The sequence below is a fragment of the Piliocolobus tephrosceles genome, chromosome 1 (genome assembly GCF_002776525.5).
Source record: "Piliocolobus tephrosceles isolate RC106 chromosome 1, ASM277652v3, whole genome shotgun sequence".
Classification (NCBI taxonomy): Eukaryota; Metazoa; Chordata; class Mammalia; order Primates; family Cercopithecidae; genus Piliocolobus; species Piliocolobus tephrosceles.
Window position 1 is genome coordinate 54,352,971 of NC_045434.1, and position 20,368 is coordinate 54,373,338.

At 32.9% G+C, this 20,368-nt stretch overlaps 1 protein-coding gene across 3 annotated transcripts in view; it reads right to left on the reverse strand.

The window, feature by feature from the left end:
• Positions 1 to 20,368, reverse strand: part of DENND1B (DENN domain containing 1B) — a 267,493-nt gene that overhangs the window by 189,304 nt on the left and 57,821 nt on the right. For all 3 annotated transcript variants that reach the window (XM_023224711.2, XM_023224712.2, XM_023224713.2), the window contains exon 3: positions 16,666 to 16,709. In XM_023224711.2, coding sequence (XP_023080479.1) covers positions 16,666 to 16,709 — 44 coding nt within the window. The remainder of the gene's footprint in view (positions 1 to 16,665; positions 16,710 to 20,368) is intronic.

Consider the following 20,368-nt stretch of genomic DNA (forward strand, 5'->3'; position numbering starts at 1 on the left):
AAGATATTCCTATTAGAATGCCTGGCACATCATCTTCCCTCAAAATATGATCCTCTTACTATATGCCTTATTTTTACATTTTCATGCTAACTTTTTCCTAATCTAACCTTTTGCAAACTTGAGAATCAGGAAACAACTTTTCCTTTATTAACACATCGATAACTAGTTAAAACCACATGAACTCTGTGTCTGCATTTTACAAAAATGACCACTAGATTGCATTGTTGTCTGGTCAAACAGGCTAAGGATAGAGCTGTATGTTACCACTTAATATTAATTCACCAAGATAAGCTGCAATATTGTCACTTATCTACAAAAATAAACATAAGTAAACATGTGACTATGTGTTTAAATAATTGTTACAAAGTAACAAAATAATTCATACTTTAAATAAAATATTCACCATCACAATTAGTTAAAATGCTTAAATTTAACAACCACGAAGTTAATTTTTGAAATTAGATTCATTTAAAGGTGCCCAAATACTAAGCAAATATTGCATACTACTTAAAATATTTCTATGAAATATCATACCTAATATTATGTCTTTAAGATTTAAAATGTCTAAATACGCAAAGGTCTATTAAAATTCACATAATTTATCTGAATCAAAATGAAACCATATCTCAGAAGGAATACCATTCATCTGGACTCTTGTAGCTCTCTCTTAATATACAAATGCATTCCTTTTCTCCAAAACATGGCAGCTGGGAATGAAAGATTTCAAATTATCATTTTCACATCATATTCCATCATCTTTTCATCAGTTTCTCCTAGCTTTTCTTTGAGCTCCATTCTTTTACAAGAGGTCTCTTTTTAGATCAGTCCATATTTCCATAATCCACACTGCTGTTTCTTCCTCTTCTCCCCAGGGTAGAATAACCCCCACATCCAGAACTATGGCCTACAACTGTCATTAAGCCTTATAACAATAACAAGACAACAAAAGAACGGGTGGGGAAGAGGCTAGCTGGTAACATATGTTGATCAAGTTCAATATTTTCAGCTAATACACAATATTTTTCAACTTAAAAATTTTAATAATGAAGTGCCTTCATATCTACTTCTTCTCCTGAAGTGTATTTCAGGCTTAAATTTTAAACATTAATAAGCAACCTGGTAATAATTCCTTTAAATCACTTGTCTATTAACCATGTGAAAGGGGGAAGGAAAAATAGAAATCACACCAAAGAGAAAGGTGAGATGGCAATTCATGGATAATTATTCATTTTATAACCCACTCAACTTAGCCTTATTCTTTAAAAAAAAAATTAGAAAAGTTCCCCTAAAAGTCATTTTAAAGCAATATACAGTTTTAATAAACAAAAATTATTTCAAAGTAACATATTTTATGAGTTAATAATGACTTTATGCCAATTTTGCAAGACTTCATTTTCTATCAAGTAACATTTTAAATGCTACTCCTGTTGTTTCTATTATTTGTTTTGCTTCACAGTTAACTAACTTTAACTTCTTTTCAAACTAAAGATAAATTGGAAATGCAAAACTCTGAACTGGCAGAGAGATTTTCATGTCATGTTATATTTACGTTTTCTCTTCCAACTTTAGGAGAATTGTTTCTAATTCATCAGCCTATGTTAGGTAACCTTGAAAAAATAATTCCTCTACTCTATTTCTCTCCAAGATTCATAACTCTTTATAGAACTAAATTCCAATTTCACTTTTGACAAATGTTTACAGCTTAATAAAGAGGAAGTTTTTGGGAAACCACATTATTTCTTTCAAAGAATCATTTATCATTATTTAATTTCTATAGATTGCTGCATAACATCAGACCTTGCAGGTCTGCCTTGAATCATTTATATAGTTAGAATATAAATTTCACTACCATAAAAATAGATATAAAAACCTCACCTCTAAGAGCTCATTAAAGTCTGTTCATCCTTCAACAGAAAAATAATGTCATTTGTACAGGGATTTTCAAATACAATTTTATTATCTAAAATGTATGCAAAAATATTCTTTTCAATAGGAGTCTGCTAGATCAAATATTCCGGCAAACTCTTCAACTATAAAGCAAAGTTCATAAAATATCACTATGTTTTTCCAAATTAGTTTCCCTGTTTCCAGTAAAATTTTAAAATTTTAGCAGTAGAGAATATAAAACAAGCATGCAGGTAAAATAAGAATGTGATCATGTTTTGCCTTGAGCTTCCTGAACTGGGCCTGCCTTTTAAAGAAATAAAAATCTAGTCTGCATAAAGATAAATACAAAGATATATTTATGATGATGATTTTAGATTTACTTTTGTACATTTTCCCACGTTTGCCTCTTATGTTTCATTCTGATTCATCCTTTTTAGTCATAAGAATATACAAAAATGATAATAGTGGCTGTATCTACAAAGAAGCAGATAAGAAATTACCTAACAGTTAACTAACTTTAACTTCTTTTCAAACTAAAGATAAATTGGAAATGCAAAACTCTATTTTAGCATTACCAAAATACATGACTAATAAAATTTTTGGAATACAAAACCAAGTAAACAGTCATAATATAATTATAATTATCTTACATTTACTCATCATCTCTACAAAATTTATAAATTTTTATTTAATTAAACATTAAGAAATTAATTTGTTTCAGAAATACGAGTTTATATGTAATATTCATAGGGACAGAAAAATGAGTTTTATATAATATTCATAGGGAATTTATTATCACAAAAATTGGTTCAAGACATTTCATTCTTTACATTTGGAAAAACAATAGTTGATATAGAATGCAATGAAATTATTTTCTGTCTGATGCAATTGACTCATAGTTAAAAATGACAGAATCAAGCCCAAACAGCCAAAAAACATCAATTTTTAGAAATCCACAATCATTTAAGTATTTGTTTTCAAAGTATTAGAATTTAATAAATTATTTCTGAATAATTTAGATATTCTTTATGATGATGTGAAAAGTAAAATTATAGAATACTCAGTGTGTCTCAATTTCAAATAATGAAAAACTAATCATTCCTACCAAATACCTTTTAAATCAATACAAAATTTTTAAAATTATGAATATATTAGAAAATTGTTTAATAATAAAACAGCCATTCTTCCTAAACCATGCAGACCTTAACTCCTACCTGCTTCCTTTTTATATTCAATAATGACCCATTAGTCATTATTAAATATAAAAGCAAAACTGTATATAGTGCTGAATATACTGGATTTAATGTCAGCTAAGTAGCTGGCTGCCTTCCATTCATTCCTATGAAGATGCAGCTGAAGGGTAAAATTTATCTCTGCTATTTTTGCATAACACACAATTTTTACTACTATTCATTCTTACAGTTATAGTTTAAACTGTTTCCAGATAATTTCTACCAAGACTTGATTAATTAATGGTATTTTTATTATTGTTATAATTTAAAATAATCATGTAACATACACACTTTTCTAAAAGCATTTCTTAAATCATTTTTATTATTTATCATGGAAGCACATACTAGGTTGTCAGCATATATTGAACTTTAATTTCACATCCTACAGAAATGAGGGGCAGGGGAGAAAACAAACAAGTCAGGTACTATCAGGAACAGTCAAGGACCTATTAAATCTTCATGCTACCTAACCCCTCTGCTAAGTTACATCATTTCACTCAGACTTTGCTGAATTCCTATGATATGTGTCATAACACCAGTTTGAAATCCTTCCAAGTTTAAGGTAGAACACCACTCTTAAATCCATCCCTCTTAGATTACCTTGCCTATTACTTTTCCAAGAAGGTTAAGATAAGTTATCATGAATTTATTCAACTTCCTCTCACGTGTCACTCATTCAACCAGCCGTTCAAAAACACTTACTCATATCTTATCATGTTCCAGCCACTCTACTAGATGTGGACATTGAAAAATGAGGAAGTTCTGACCCTTTTCCTTCAAGAAACATACAAACAGCCCAGGATAGATAGAGACATGCAAAAAAAAAAAAAAAAATGAAAATATAGTTTAGTATTAGGGATACATATAAGAAGCTATGGAAGTACAGACAGGTTGCCTTGGAGGTTCAGGAAATCCTTCAAAGGATTAATTTTCAAACTGAGTTTTATAAATAGAACTGGACCACACAAAAGAAGAAACAGAATGGAAAAGAAAAGTAAAATCAGAAATTCCACAAAAAAAAGAAAAGAAAAGAGAAGAAAAGAAAGAAAAGAAAAGAAACAAAACCTAAGAAGACAGGGATAGTGTGTGAAGGAAGTCTGACCATGCCCTCTCATTTGCTGAATACTTACCACAGTGCTTCAGACAGACCTTAACTCCTACAATTAATCCTGTGAACTATTATGTCACTGAGAGCAGGGGATATTTTTGATGGCAAAAACCATATAACTGACAGGGTTAGGATTCAAACTCATATTTATATTATCAAAAAATATGTAAATCTTCAATTAAATAAAAGAAATAACATTCCAATGTCTCTATCACTCTACCACAACTTCAAATCACGAATTAACTTCATCATTCTGTCTTTCTACTACAATAGGGTATCACACTCAATTATCTGAACTATATGGCAGTGTCCTCCTCCACTCTCACCCTAAGAAGAGGACCAACTAAAGGACAACATTCAGTGATCAAAAAATTAGGCTTAAAGATCACCTTCTATATACTCCTCCTAAACACCAGAATTTCCTCACGAATCTGTCTTGCACTCAAGTTAGAAGTACAGCCAGAACACAAATTGGATAGTTAAGACCCATAGGTGTGCTATATTCAGGAGACCCATCTCACACGCAAAGATACACATAGGCTCAAAATAAAGGGATGGAGGAAAATTTACCAAGCAAATGGAAAGGAAAAAAAAAAAAAAGCAGGGATTGCAGTCCTAGTCCCTGACAAGATAGACTTTAAACCAACAAAGATCAAAAAAGACAAAGAAGGGCATTACATAATGGTAAAGGGAACAATTCAACAAGAAGAGTTAACTATTCTAAATATATATGCACCCAATATAGGAGCACCCAGATTCATAAAATAAGTTCTTAGAGACCTACAAAGAGACTTAGACTCCCACACAATAATAGTGGGAGACTTTAACATCCCACTGTCAGTATTAGACAGATCAATGAGACAGAAAATTAACAAGGATATTCAGGATGTGAACTTAACTCTGGATCAAGTGGACCTAGCAGACGTCTACAGAACTCTCTGCCCAAATCAACAGAATATAAATTCTTCTCAGTGGTACATGGCATTTATTCTAACATCGACCACATAATTGGAAGTAAAACACTCCTCAGCAAATGCAAAAGAACAGAAATCAAAACAAACAGTCTCTCAGATCACAGTGCAATCAATTTAGAACTCAAGATTAAGACATTCACTCGAAACCTCACAATTACATGGAAATTGAACAACCTGCTCCTGAATGACTCCTGGGTACATAATGAAATTAGCCAGAAATCAAGAAGTTCTTTGAAACCAATGAGAACAAAGAGACAACAACATACCAGAATCTCTAGTACACAGCTAAAGCAGTGTTAAGAAGGAAATTTATAGCACTAAATGGCCACATCAGAAATAGAAAGATCTCAAATTGACACCCTAACATCACAATTAAAAGAACTAGAGAAGCAAGATCAAACTAATCCAAAGCTAGCAGAAGACAAGAAATAACTAAGATCAGAGAAGAACTGAAGGAGATAGAAACATGAAAAACTCACCAAAAAAAATCAATGAACCCAGAAGCTGCTTTTTAACAAAATAACAAAACAGATAGACCACTACTAGCTAGACTAACAAAGAAGGGAGAAGAAACAAACAGACACAATAAAAAATGATAATGGGGATATCACCACTGATCCCACAGAAATACAAACTACCATCAGAGAATAATATAAAAACCTCACGCAAATAAACTAGAAAATCTAGAAGAAATGGATAAATTCCTGGAGACATACACTCTCCCAGGACTAAATCAGGAAGAAGTCGAATCCCTGAATAGACCAATAACAAGTTCTGAAATTAAGGCAGTAATTAATAGTCTACCAACCAAAAAAATGCCCAGGACCATATGGATTCACAGCTGATTTCTACCAGAAATACAAGGAGGAGCTGGTACCATTCCTTCTGAAACTATTCCAAATAAGTGAAAATGAGGGATACCTCCCTAACTCATTTTATGAAGCCAGCATAATCCTGATACCAAAACTGGGAAGAGACACAAAAAAAGGGAAAACTTCAAGCCAATATCCCCGATGAACATCAATGCGAAAATCCTCAAAAAATACTAGCAAATCGAATCCAGCAGCACATCATAAAACTTAATCCACCACGATCAAGTCGGCTTCATCCCTGGGATGTAAGGCTGGTTCAACATATACAAATCAATAAACGTAATCTATCACATAAACAGAGCCAAAAACAAAAACCACATAATTATTTCAATAGATGCAGAAAAGGCCTTTGACAAAATTTGACATCTCTTCAGGTTTAAAACTCTCAATAAAAGGGATATTGATGAAACATATCTCAAAATAATAAATGCTATTTATGACAAACCCACAGCCAATATCACTGAATGGGCAAAAGCTGGAAACATTCCCTTTGAAAACTGGTACAAGACAAGGATTCCCTCTCTCACTACTCCTATTCAACATAGTATTGGATGTTCTGGCCAGGGCAATCAGGCAAGAGAAAAAAATAAAGGGCACTCAAACAGGAAGAGAGGAAGTCAAACTACTGTGTCTGTTTGCAGACAACATGATTTTATATTAGAAAACCCCATCATCTCAGACCAAAAACTCATTAAACTGATAAGCAACTTTAGCTAAATCTCAGGATACAAAATCAATGTCCAAAAATCACAAAGCATTCCTTTACACCAAAAATAACCAAGCAAAGAACCAAATAAATCATGAATGAACTCCCATTCACAATTGCTACAAACAGAATAAAATACTTAGGAATACAGCTAACAAGGCACGTGAAGGACCCCTTCAAGGAGAACTACAAACCACTGCTCAAGGAAATAAGAGAGGACACAAACAAATGGAAAAGCATTCCATCCTCACAAACAGGAAGAATCAATATCATGAAAATGGCCACATTGTCCAAAGTAATTTATAGATTCAATGTTATTCCCATCAAACTACCACTGAATTCTTCACAGAATTAGAAAAAAATTATTTTAAATTTCATATGGAATTAAAGGAGACCCCATAGAGTCAAGTAAAAAGTAAAATCCTAAGTAAAAGAAAAAAGTTGGAGGCATCACGCTACCTGACTTCAGACTATACTACAAGGCTACAGTAACCAAAACAGCATGGTACAGGTACCAAAATAAACATAAAGACCAATGGAACAGTACAGAGACCTCAGAAATAACACCACAAATCTACAACCATCTGATCTTTGGCAAACCTGACAAAAACAAGCAATGGGGAAAGGATCTCCTATTCAGTAAATGGTGCTGGGAAAACTGGCTAGCCATATGCAGAAAACTGAAACTGGACCCCTGCCTTATATCTTATACAAAAATTAACTCAAGAGGGATTAAAGATTTAAATGTAAAACCCAAAACCATAAAAACCCTAGAAGAAAACCTAGACAATACCACTCAGGATACAGACATGGGCAAAGACTTCATGACAAAAACAACTGCCACAAAAGCCAAAATTGATGAATGGGATCTAATTAAACTATCAGCAAAAGAAACCATCATCAGAATGAACAGGCAACCTACAGAATGGGAGAAAATTTTTGCAATCTACTTATCTGGCAAAGGACTAATATCCAGAACCTACAAAGAACTCAAACAAATTTACAAGAAAAAAAACAATCCCATCAAAAAGTAGGCAAAGGATATCAACAGACACTTATCAAAAGAAGACATTTATGCAGCCAACAAACACATGAGAAAAGGCTCAACATCACTGATCATCACAGAAATGCAAATCAAAACCACAATGAGATACCATCTCACGACAGTCAGAATGGTAATTATTAAAAAGTCAGGAAACAATAGATGCTGGCGAGGCTGTGGAGAAACAGAAATGCTTTGTTGGTGGGAATGTAAATTAGTTCAATCATTGTAGAAGACAGTGTGGCGATTCCTCAAGTATCCAGAACCAGAAATAACCATTTGACCCAGCAATCCCATTCTTAAGTATATACTCAAAGGAATATAAATCATTCTACTATAAAGACACATTCACACGTTTGTTTGTTGCAGCACTATAATAGCAAAGACATGGGACCAACCCAAATGTCCATCAATGATAGACTGGATAAAGAAAATGTGGTACATATACACCATGGAATACCATACTGCCATACAAAGGAATGAGATGTCTTTTGCAGGACATGGAGGAAGCTGGAAGCCATCTTCCTCAGCAAACTAACACAGGAACAAAAAACCAAACACCATATTTTCTCACTTACAAGTGGGAATTGAACAATGAGAATACATGGACACAGAAAGGAGGACAACACGCACCAGGGCCCGTTTGGGGGCTGGGGGTGAGGGGAGGGAACTTAAAGGATGGGTGAATAGGTGTAGCAAACCACCCTGGCACATGTATGCCTGTGTAACAAACCTGCAGGTTCTGTACTTATATCCCCCCCCACTTTTTTTTTTTTTTTTTTTTTTTTAAGAAAGAAGATAAAAGAAGAAAGAAGAAGAGCCAGAGCAGCTCACATCCGATTCCCAGTCCAGTCTTCCTTCTGCTCATAGACTTCTGGAAGGCAAGAACCACGTCATCTTCTTTACAGCTTTACTGTGCCAGACAAGCAACTTTCAAAGTACTCTGTGAGTAATTTTAAATTCTTAAGACAGCTAAAGCTACATGCTAATTGCCTAGGCTACATTCATTTGTTTAATATTTGGCAAAATTTTTCATCTCTAAGAGTAATAATCAAAAACACAACTTAAAATGTCTTGAAAATACAGCATTACTTTTATAATTCTTTCAATTTTCCTACGTATCTATTTTATCTGTTTATTATACACAGTATAACTAAAGACATCACCAAAAATATTGATGCCTATATTTCATAAAGACCTTTGCTCTTGTTGTATTAGTATGAAATGTTTCCCTATCTCTGCAGAGTATCAATAAAGTAGATTATAAAGCCTCATAAATTAAAGACACTCTGTACTGACTAACTTATAGAGAAATGTACATAAATAGAATATTCCCAAAACATCTATAAAATAAGGAAGTTGAACTTCCAATATTTCAAATGAGCTAGACTTTCAAAATAATTCTTAGAGAATTCAAATTCATATTACTAAGGTAAATCTTTAGAAAACTCAAGTTTTATAACTGACTTAATAGAAAATAGCCATATCTCCTCTGATTTAATAATGTTAAGGACAGAGCAAGTACACATTTTATTCTACTTGGGTATGTTTTCCCCAAATGTATACAAGTTACTGAACTAATAAGCAACTATGACATGTTAAGGTTATATAAAATGTAAATTTCTATTTTACCAAACTTAATCCTATTCTGGAAAACTTTATGTCAACAGTGATTATATTATGTAGTACATGTACTTGAATATAATTTCCAAAATCTTTAGGTAACCAAAAAATGGAATTGATATTAAATTGACTTAATCAATAAATAATTCCTCAGAACACCAAAACATTAATTACTAAGCACAATTTGTCTATATACTTTTTCTTCTTATTTTTGTATGCTATCAAAAGGCAATTATCTTGGAGTTATGTTAACAAATGTGTTCATTTTTCTTATTTTACTAAAACGTAAAACAGATGTGGGCAGCTCTGGAAGTCTGTTAAAATGCTTGTGCATGATGGAAAGTTCTCAATCATCTACCCCTCAAGTGTTGCTGTTGTTTTCCTGTAAGACATTAGTTACTTAGATTAAAAGTTATAATACTATGAGTGTTTAAGACTACACTAGGGGCAACAGTGTCAAAGAAACAACTGAGTATATACTTTTGTTTTTTAAAGAAAAAGAATGGTTTTGCCCTAAATCAGCAGTTCACTTCAACTTTGCTTTTTTTGTTTTGTTTTGTTTTTGTTTTTGTTTTTAAGACAGGTTCTCATTCTTTGCCCAAGCTAGAGTGCTGTGACGGCATCTCAGCTCACTGCAACCTCCGCCTCTCTGGTTCAAGTAATTCTCCTGCCTCAGTCTCCCACACAGCTGGGATTATAAGCCTGAGCCACCAGACCCAGCTAATTGTTTTGTGTTTTTGGTAGAGACAGGGTTTCACCAGTTGGCCAGGTTGGTCTCAAACTCCTGACTTCAAGTGATCTGCCTGCCTCGACCTCCAAAGCTCTGGGATTATAGGTGTGAGACACAGCAGTCTGCCCACTTCAGCCTTGCTGGAAGGAAGGAAGGAAGGAAGGAAGGAAGGAAGGAAGGAAGGAAGGAAGGAAGGAAGGAAGGAAGGAAGGAAGGAAGGGGGGAGGAGGGGGGAGGTGGGGAGGGGAGGGGAGGGGAGGGGAGGGAGGGGAGGGAGGGAAGGGAGGGAAGGAAGGAAAGAAGGAAGGAAGGAAGGAAAAAACACAACACCTCTATACTCATTTTCCTTATTGGGACTTATTAAGGACCCTGCAGAGCTGTTGTTCATGTATAAATATTGAAATGTATTATATTAGAAACTAAATTTGATACATTTTTAAGAGGTATAGATTCATATACTAGCAATCATTAATTTGTTGGATGTTAATACAAATACCATAAATGATGATGTTATTACTTTCCATTATCATCATTTTGACTGCAGACCTCTGAGATATCTTAAAGTGTTTGCTCTTGAACATGAGCACACAATGGAATAAAATGTGATTTTTGTCTTGTTTGATAATATCTGACTCTGAAAAGAAGCTACGAAAATTGTTAAAATAAACTTCAGTCAATTTTGATGGGTTTGCTTCCCTGGCTTACTGATTATATTTTTTGCCCACAATAAGAAAGTTATTCCTACCTCTATGGCAATTCCCAAATTTGAATATTCACGCTTTTTTTATTTTCTTGGGTTGCAAACATTCTCCATTCTTTTCAAATCTCTGATGCCTCCTCTCTTCACTCACAAAGAAAATTGTTCAACATTTCTTGAAATGATAAAAATCAAACTCATCCTCTCTTCTTTACTTTTCTCCATCTCTCCCCAGTCCCTCAAAACTAAACTTTTTGGCCAGACTCATGCCTGTAATCCCAGGACTCTGGGAGACCAAGGTGGAAAAACCACTTGAGCCCAGGAGTTCAAGATCAGCCTGGGCAATAGGGTGAGACCCCATCTCTACAAAAAATAAAAAACACTAGCCAGAAGTGGTGATGCATGTCTGTAGTCCTAGCCACTTTGGTGGCTTGGGTGGGAGAACTGCTTGAGATTGAGGTGGGAGGATCGCTTCAGTTTGAGCCAGTTGTGATGGCACTACAATACTCCAGCCTGAGCAACAGGGTAAAACACTGTCTCAATCAATCAATTATCAATCAATAAAAAATAAAAATAATTTTTTCATGCAATCTCTTTTTTCCCTTATGCTTATACTCTTTTCCATTCCTAACATAACTGATTCTTTCAGATCCTTCTTACTTTTCACTGTACTGAAATAGTTACCAAACTAATTTCCTCGCCTCTAGTTTCTACCACAAGCAATCCATACTGAAATCTCTCCCACTTGAAGGACCAACTCTTCAGCAAGGCAAACTGCACCAAAACCCAGCTCATTTACTTTTAAAGTTTTATCTCCCAATACTCTCCTGTACAAAACCATCCACTGTATCAAAAAAAAGAAAAAATATATAATCAAAGCTCCTGAAATGCCATGTCAGTTGTCCCACTGGTTCCTCAATTGCCAAAAGAAGGAAAACATACTGCAAGAAGCATATAATAAACCAATGTCTACAGGGACCTACAAGTCCATGTTATGATAAATGGATTGATATTATTTCTTTGGACTAAATTACATATTGCTTTTAAATTCTAAAGACAAAAAGAGAAAAAATTATTAAAATAATCCTTTTTAAGGGAGCTAAAATAAGTAAGGAAAGTTAGAGACAACATTCCAAGCAGAAAAAAACAATAAAGCTAAAAATTTAAGAGTACATGCCTTTGAGTCAGACAAACATGTCTTCAAATCTTAGCTCTGCCTCTTACAAGCTCTGTGACCTCAGGTAAGTTTCTTACTTAAGACTCAGTTCAGGGATGATACTATCTCCCACTAGTCCTGGGAGGATTTAAAAATAAAATTTCTAGATGTGAAAGTCAATCTGAAAGACTTAGAAATTACACTCAAGAAGTCTGATAAATTGGCATGATAAATCTCACCTAGTATAAAGCACCTAATATAGAGCCCAGTGCATGGTAAGAGTGAAACAAAGAGCTTTTTAAGATTATAATTACTGAGGTAGCCTCAGATCCAGAGAAAAGGCTAGCTAAGGAGCAGGCAGTTGGTAGAGAAAAGCAGTAAAATGGAAAAGGGTTAAGAAATGTATACAGAGTACTTGTGTCTTCTGTAGAATTCAATAAATTCCCTAAAAAGTATACAGCAAAACGATTATTCAAGGCCCTTGACTAGATTCCCATCTAAAGCTTGATTTCTTTAGATGTAAAATGAAACAGATACACAAAATGGTATCTAAAGTTCCTTTCAGCTCTAACCTTCAAGAAGGCTATAAGAACTGTTGTAAACTAGAATCCTAAGAGTTATGAATGTTCATCACCATTACATGGTTAAGAGCTTCTGTATTTCACTAAGCTATGAGGGCTTATTGATGTTTCAGTGATCTCACACTTTCAGAAACAGAACACAATTAAGCCCCAAATTTAAAAATTCCAAGCTGGACCTGACAAGTACATTATCACTTTCATGTGAACCCAAAGTTGGGAGTCTTCAGAACCCCTAAAAATGCTCAGGGGCAGTTTAAAAAGTAAAAGGTAGAAATTAAAAAAAAAAAAAAAAAAAAAAAGAACTGAACAGGAATAGGAGTTCTGTAATTGGTTGAACAGACAAGACAGAATTGAGAAATATATATACACACATATATGAACAGCAAAATGAGTGAGCAAGGCTCTAATCTAACTACAAGCTACTTGAGAACAAATGCAAACTTCTTATTCCCAAGTCATGTCTTCATTGTAGGAAGTTCCTTTACATACTTAAGATATTTATAAATCTATCCTTTCTGTAAAAAGTTAAAATCAAATTATAATTCTATACCCTCTTTTTATGTGAAAACATGGTCAAAGGTTGTACTAGATGTAATTAATATTTATCACGCCAATTTATCAGACTTCTTGAGTGTAATTTCTAAGTCTTTCAGATTGACTTTCACATCTAGAAAAGTATTCTTTCATGTTTATTCAAAATCACGTCTGTAGGCTTATTTCTGAATGAACTGCTTTAAACACATACTTTTATCAGTTTTCATGTTTGTAAATTGTGAGAACTGCATCTGTGGACTTAAATTATAGTAAGTTTCTATATTGTGAATTTAACAGTGACAAGATTTGTCTTACCCCTTTATTTGAAGACATAAGAAAGGAACCTGCTCATCAGGCATCCAGGAAACAGTACTTATTTCTACCAAAACTTAAATTTGTATAATAAAAAACCTGGAATAAAGTGTGAAGCTAGTAGGACGAAACATAGGGTAAACACTTCAGGATGTTGGATTGGGCAAAGATTTCATAAAGAAAACCTTAAAAGCACAGGCAACAGAAACAAAAATAGGCAAATGAGATGATATAAAACTAAAAAGCTTCAGCACAGCACAAGAAACAACCAGCAGACTGAAGAGACAACCAATAGAATGGGAGAATGTATATGTAAACTAATCATCTGACAAGTTATTAAGATCCAGAATATACAAGGAACTCAAACAACAGTAAAAACACAAATAATACAATTTTAAAATAGGCAAATGAGATGAACAGATATCTCTCAAAAGAAGACATAAAAATGGCCAATAGACACATCAAACAATCTCAACATCACTGATCATCAGGGAAATGCAAATCAAAACTACAATGAACTATCGTCTCACCCCAGTTACAATAGTTACTATCAAAGAGACAAAAACTAACAAATGCTGGCAAGGAGGCAGAGAAAGGGGAACTCATACACTGTTGGTGGGAACTTAAACTAGTATAGCCATTATATAAAAAATAGTAAGGAGGTTCCTCAAAACACTAAAAACAGAACTATCGTATGATCCAGCAATCCCACTATATATATCAGGTCAGGAGTTCGAGACCAGCCTCACCAACATGGTGAAACTCCGTCTCTACTAAAAATACAAAACATAGCCGGGTGTGGTGGCACGCGCCTGTAATCTCAGCTACTTGGGGGCTGAGGAAGGAGAATCATTTGAACTTAGGAAGCGGAGGTTGCAGTGAGCCGAGATCGTGCCACTGCACTCCAGCCTGGGTAACAAGAGCAAGACTTTGTCTAAAAAAAAAAAAAAAAAAAAAAATTGACATATAATTCTACATATATATGGGTACACTGTGATATTTCAACACATGTATAAAATATGTAATGATCAAATCAGAGTAATCAGCATATCCACCACCTCAATCATTTATCATTTCTTTGCACTGGGAATATCCAAAATGTGCTCTTCTAGCTATTTGAAAATATATGATAGATTCTTGTTAATTATAATCACCCTACAATGTTATAGAACACTGAACACCAGTCCTCCTATCTTGCCTGTGCTTTTAAGGTTTTCTTTATGAAATCTTTGCCCAACCCAACATCTTGAAGTGTTTACCCTATGTTTTGTCCTACTAGCTTCACATTATTTTTCCAGGTTTTTTATTATACAAATTTAAGTTTTGATAGAAATAAGTACTTTTTGCTGGATACCTGATGAGCAAGTTCCTTTCTTATGTCTTCAAATAAAGGGGATAAGACAATCTTGTCACTGTTAAATTCACAATACAGAAACTCACTATAATTTAAGTCCACAGATGCAGTTCTCACAATTTACAAACATGAAAGTTGATATATACCCACTCCTGACTGGGTATATATCCAAAAGAAAGAAAATCAGTATGCCAAAGAGATACATGTTTATTGCAGCACTATGCATAAGAGTCAAAATGTGGAATCAACCTAAGTGTCCATAAACAAATGAATGGATTAAAAAATATGGTATACATACAAAATGGAATATTATTCAGCTATAAAAAAAAAGAATAAAATCCTGTCATTCATGGCAACACAGATAGGCTTGGAGAATATTATGTTAAGTGAACTAAGTCAGGCACAGAAAGACAAATGTCTCATGTTCTCACTCATACTGGAAGCTTAAAAAATTGATCTCATAGAAGTAGAGTAGAATAGTGGTTACTAGAGGCTGAGAAGGGCAGGCAGGGGTTTGGGGCTGATAGCCAGAGGTTAGTTAATGGGTACAAAATGACAGCTAGATAGGAGGACTGGTGTTCAGTGTTCTATAACACTGCAGGGTGATTATAATTAACAAGAATTTATCATATATTTTCAAATAGCTAGAAGAGCAGATTTTGAATATTCCCAGTGCAAAGAAATGATAAATGTTTGGGGTGGTGGATATGCTGATTACCCTGATTTGATCATTACACATTGTATACATGTATTGAAATACAATGTACCTATATATGTGTAGAATATGTCAATTTTATTTTTTTTAAGACACAGTCTTGCTCTTGTCACCCAGGCTGGAGTGCAGTGGCGCGATCTCGGCTTACTGCAACCTCTGCTTCCCAGGTTCAAATGATTCTCCTGCCTCAGCCTCACCAGTAGCTGAGATTACAGGCACACGCCATCACACCCGGCTATGTTTTGTATTTTTAGTAGAGACAGGGTTTCACCATGTTGGTGAGGCTGGTCTCAAACTCCTGACCTTGTGATCTGCCCGCCTCAGCCTCCCAACACACTAGGATTACAGGCGTGAGCCACTGCGCCCGGCCGTGTCAATTTTTAAAAAAGCAAAAAAATCATTGGCCAAAAAATCATTGGCAAAAAAATCCTTAAATCTGTATTGTTTACTGTATATTATATATAAAGCAACATCAAAATGATAAATCTATAACAAAGTTTAAATGATTTTTCTATTTATATATATCATATAAAATTACTTCATCATTTTGGTCATACTAAATATTTGAGGAACTATAGAAGACTATAATATAAAATGCAAGTGGAATAAATTCATCTAGTTGTCTTGCATGATATATTTTTTAAAGAAAGTAAGCCTATAGGTAAGAACTACTTTAAAATGAAAAAATAGTGATAATTCAACTTCTATATATAAATGACTCAGATATTACTGTGACAAGGAGAGAACAGATCACTTATTTACGGCAGTAACACTTATTTCTAAGTACACAGAAATAATAAGAGTATATTTAACAAAGATTTCACATTGTCAACCTTTTATTGTTTTTAATGTTTTCAAAGATATATTCTATAGATAAATTAAACAAGTATAAAATATGTTGAAAGTTTAAACATCTAGTCCCTATGAGTTTCAATATAAGGACTTCTTCATCACACATCTACTTGGTAACTTTAAAAGATTCTTCCATATATTCTGCACACATGCATTTTTTTTCTCACAGTTTATCAAGAGAAAATAATTTTAGCAATCCACTAGTAGTTACACTAGCAACAGCAGCAGTAATAGTAGCAACAATCATAATACTTCAACTTTAATTTTTTTTTTAATTACGTGGTACCAACCTGGTCTCCAAAGTCCTCTGGGAATTTCCACAATACCACGGGATCTGTAAATAATTGACATGTATAATTAAACAGCAGCAAAATAACACATTTAAAGGAACAGTCTTGGTTAAGCACTCTTAAAACTGGCAAAGCTACTTTAATTACAACATTTAAATTTTTCTTTAAACATTTATAGTTGATGACATTCACTTCTTTTCCTTTCTATAATTAAATATTTTGACTTTTTAAGAAATGTAATGACCTTCAAATAGAAATAAATGATATTAATAATTTGGTCAGGTTATTAAAAATCATTACTGTATTTCTTTTAGTAACTCACTTTTTTTTAACATACCTTAGATTTTCAGATTTTAAACTTTGAATTTTCTATTTTAACTACACTTTTAAAATATTGGTATTACTTTGAAAAGAAAAATATAAATGTATCAAGTATATAATAAAATATAGCCCTCAGAGACTAGACCAAAATACACCTTAAATATCCATTTATTTTTTATTTTTATTTTTTTAAAATATTTTGGGTACGAGAGCTTTGTTGGTTATATGAGTTTCCAGTGTCTTTTTGTACCTTAGAGCCTTTTTTTTTTTTTTTTATACTTTAAGTTCTAGGGTACATGTGCATAACGTGCAGGTTTGTTAGATATGTATACTTGTGCCATGTTGGTGTGCTGCACCCATCAACTCGTCAGCACCCATCAATTCGTCATTTATATCAGGTATAATTCCCAATGCAATCCCTCCCCCCTCCCCCCAAATTAAGATTTATAAAAACTGTAATAATATTTGCCTTATATCAGTTTTTAAATCTCACATTTACAGTAATAGGTAAATTGGTAAGCAGATGTAAAGCAGCTCATTTAAAATACAATTGATATTTGCAGGGCATTTCACAGAAATTTTTCTAACATGCTTTATCTAGTAATTACTATATATCAATCAATATTGGTTTACAAATATTCACACCTGTTTTTCATTTTCTTTGTTTTTCACAGTATTTCTCTTCTACTTAACACAATAAAATGCTAATATCTTAGTTTAGTAAGCCCTAATAAATATTTTAGTCATATACTTATGGTTTAATTCTGTCAAAAATAAACTTCTGAACACTTTAAATGTGTTTTAAAGGGATAGTGAATAATGGATTATTTCTTCTGGACAAAACAAAACTTGAAAGCCCAAGATAAGACTAACATGAGTAACAAGTACCACCCATATGACAGGGTTTGAACTCCATGCCAAGTAAAAGGACTTGTGGATCAAAGATAACACTTCATGTACCAATCAGTGAAAACTTACAGCTTGATTCCATTATTTCCAATATTTCATACCATTTTCTAAAAAATACGATCTAAGTATATATACATATATATTTCAAAACTTTTAATTCCAAAACTCAATAAATGTCTAGCAACATTTTTAGCATGAGCTGGCTCCTCTTGTGTTTACACTTAAGTTCCACAGAATTTTTTTCAGGTATTTTAAATTAAAAAGAAAAAAGTAAGTTTTCGACAATTAAACTTTTTATTTATTAAGGACTAAAAAGTTTCCATATAAATAATAAAAATCAATAATTTAAAACATCTTATATAAGAATAATACATTACAAATTTATGAAGGTAATATTAAATGATTATATCCTCATATAAAACAAAATGTATACATTTCTAAAATGAATGTGGAATGTATTACACATCACCTAAAAACACTCAAACATAAATGTCTTGTGGATAATTATGTTCCCAGTTAAAAAAACAGACATACATTTATATGGCAGTTTTACCAAAATGGTAGCTGCTAAGATTTGAATCTCATAAAACAAAGGCATATGACAGAATTTTCATAAAACATTAAATGAAAGTTTTTATCTTCATAAAGTTATATAATTACTAACGGCTACATAAACAAATCTTCATGCAGAAATACAGAGCAGTTCTTTCTCCTGAATAATGAAATTAGAGTTTCAATGTGAATATTTAAAATATCCCTTTTAAGTAACGTCAACTTTGTAATTACTATTTGAGAAGATATTTGTGACAACTTTCTTACAACTGTCTTAAATAAGGATATTTATGTTATTGAATAGTTTACAGTTTGCACTTGCTGTTTGTAGCATTTACCTAAATATGTTTTGCTGCCTGACTTTTCCTCATTACCATTTTTTTTCTGTACACTCTGTTTTTTTGGAGGGAGAACAAATAAGTACATGAAAACTGCATCTATTGGTTTAATCACAAAGTAGAAAATATCCCAGCTATTTTCATTAAATGAATTTTACCCTTCAGCACTCAAAAAATTATTATAATCATGTGCATCCATATCTTGAAATGGATTAACTTAGTTACTGCCTATGTGATTAGATTTAGACCACATCTGACACATCTTTGTAGCAACTTTTCAGAAGTACTGCAAAGGAAGAAACAAAAGGGCTCTGAAAAAAATAATCCGATTCAACAACTTTATGCACAAAGACTGAATTTTCTGTTCCCTGAGGATTACTTTCCAGATACTCAATCTGATCTGGCAATGTTAGGTCAATTTTATGCTGATTTTATGGGTGAAAGGATGAGAACTGCTGGTGGGAATCATTGTTGCCAGTTATGACTGATATACACTGTGTTTCTCTTTTTTCCAATGTCTACAAGTAAATCAAAGGAGACTCCATATCTTAATTAAGAAAAAAACTTTACTGCCAACATTCTAGAAACCAAAAAGGAAGAATACTTGATTTTGACATAAACATATTAAATCTCTTAGTTTAATAACAGATATTTATAGCATAGTAAGAAAAAAATACAAATTTTTATTAAATCAGTAACTTTAGAAGATGAATATTTAAAGTATGATTTGCACATCATCAACATAAGGATTCCAAATTCACATTAAGGCTTTTTTAAAATGTAAAGTAAAATAAAGTCAGTAATATTTTCTTTCCCAATCGAATATTTCACATTTCCTGGTCCTTAACTGAAAACAAAATTAAAATAACTTAGAATACCAGTGAGATTCTACTATACTACAAAAAGTATGAAGTAAAAGATTTCCAATTTGCACAAAAGGATATTTACTTAATTCTGTGGAATTCAAAGATAATTAAATATACAGTATCTTCAAATTTATGCATTTATAAAATTGCAGTTCACAGACTACATACTTTTGGAAAAGTATAACATGTAATATTAGTATTTTTCTCAATTATGGGTTTCAGTACCTGATATACCCACACTGTAGAAGAATATGTATGAAGAAACTAAGGTCAAAACAATGAGGATTGTTATTTACTCATGTAGCTAGTAGGTAATGTCCGAAGTTACAGCTTTCTTTATTGAGATGTGAGAAGCACATGTTTTAGATAATTTCCAATAATTCACACATTTTTGTGGCCAATTTAACTTAAGTTCAATTTATTGCATTCAAAAATCTATGCAATGCTAAAGGAAGAGAAAAAGTCCCTGCCTTACAATGCCCTACAACATTCACGGAGAGAAACGTCAAAGGGCAATTTCGTTTTTTGTACAAAATATTCTTTTAAGTGAGGTATACTGTAGGAACATTTGAACTCAACTTGAAAATTCATTGGCTTAAAAATGTAAAAAAAAAAAGAAAGTGTTCCTAATGAAGCAATGATGTTTTCTGAATATAAATGAGCAAAAATCATTAAAGAAAATGTGTGATTTTTTTGGTAATGTATGCTTTTTATTCT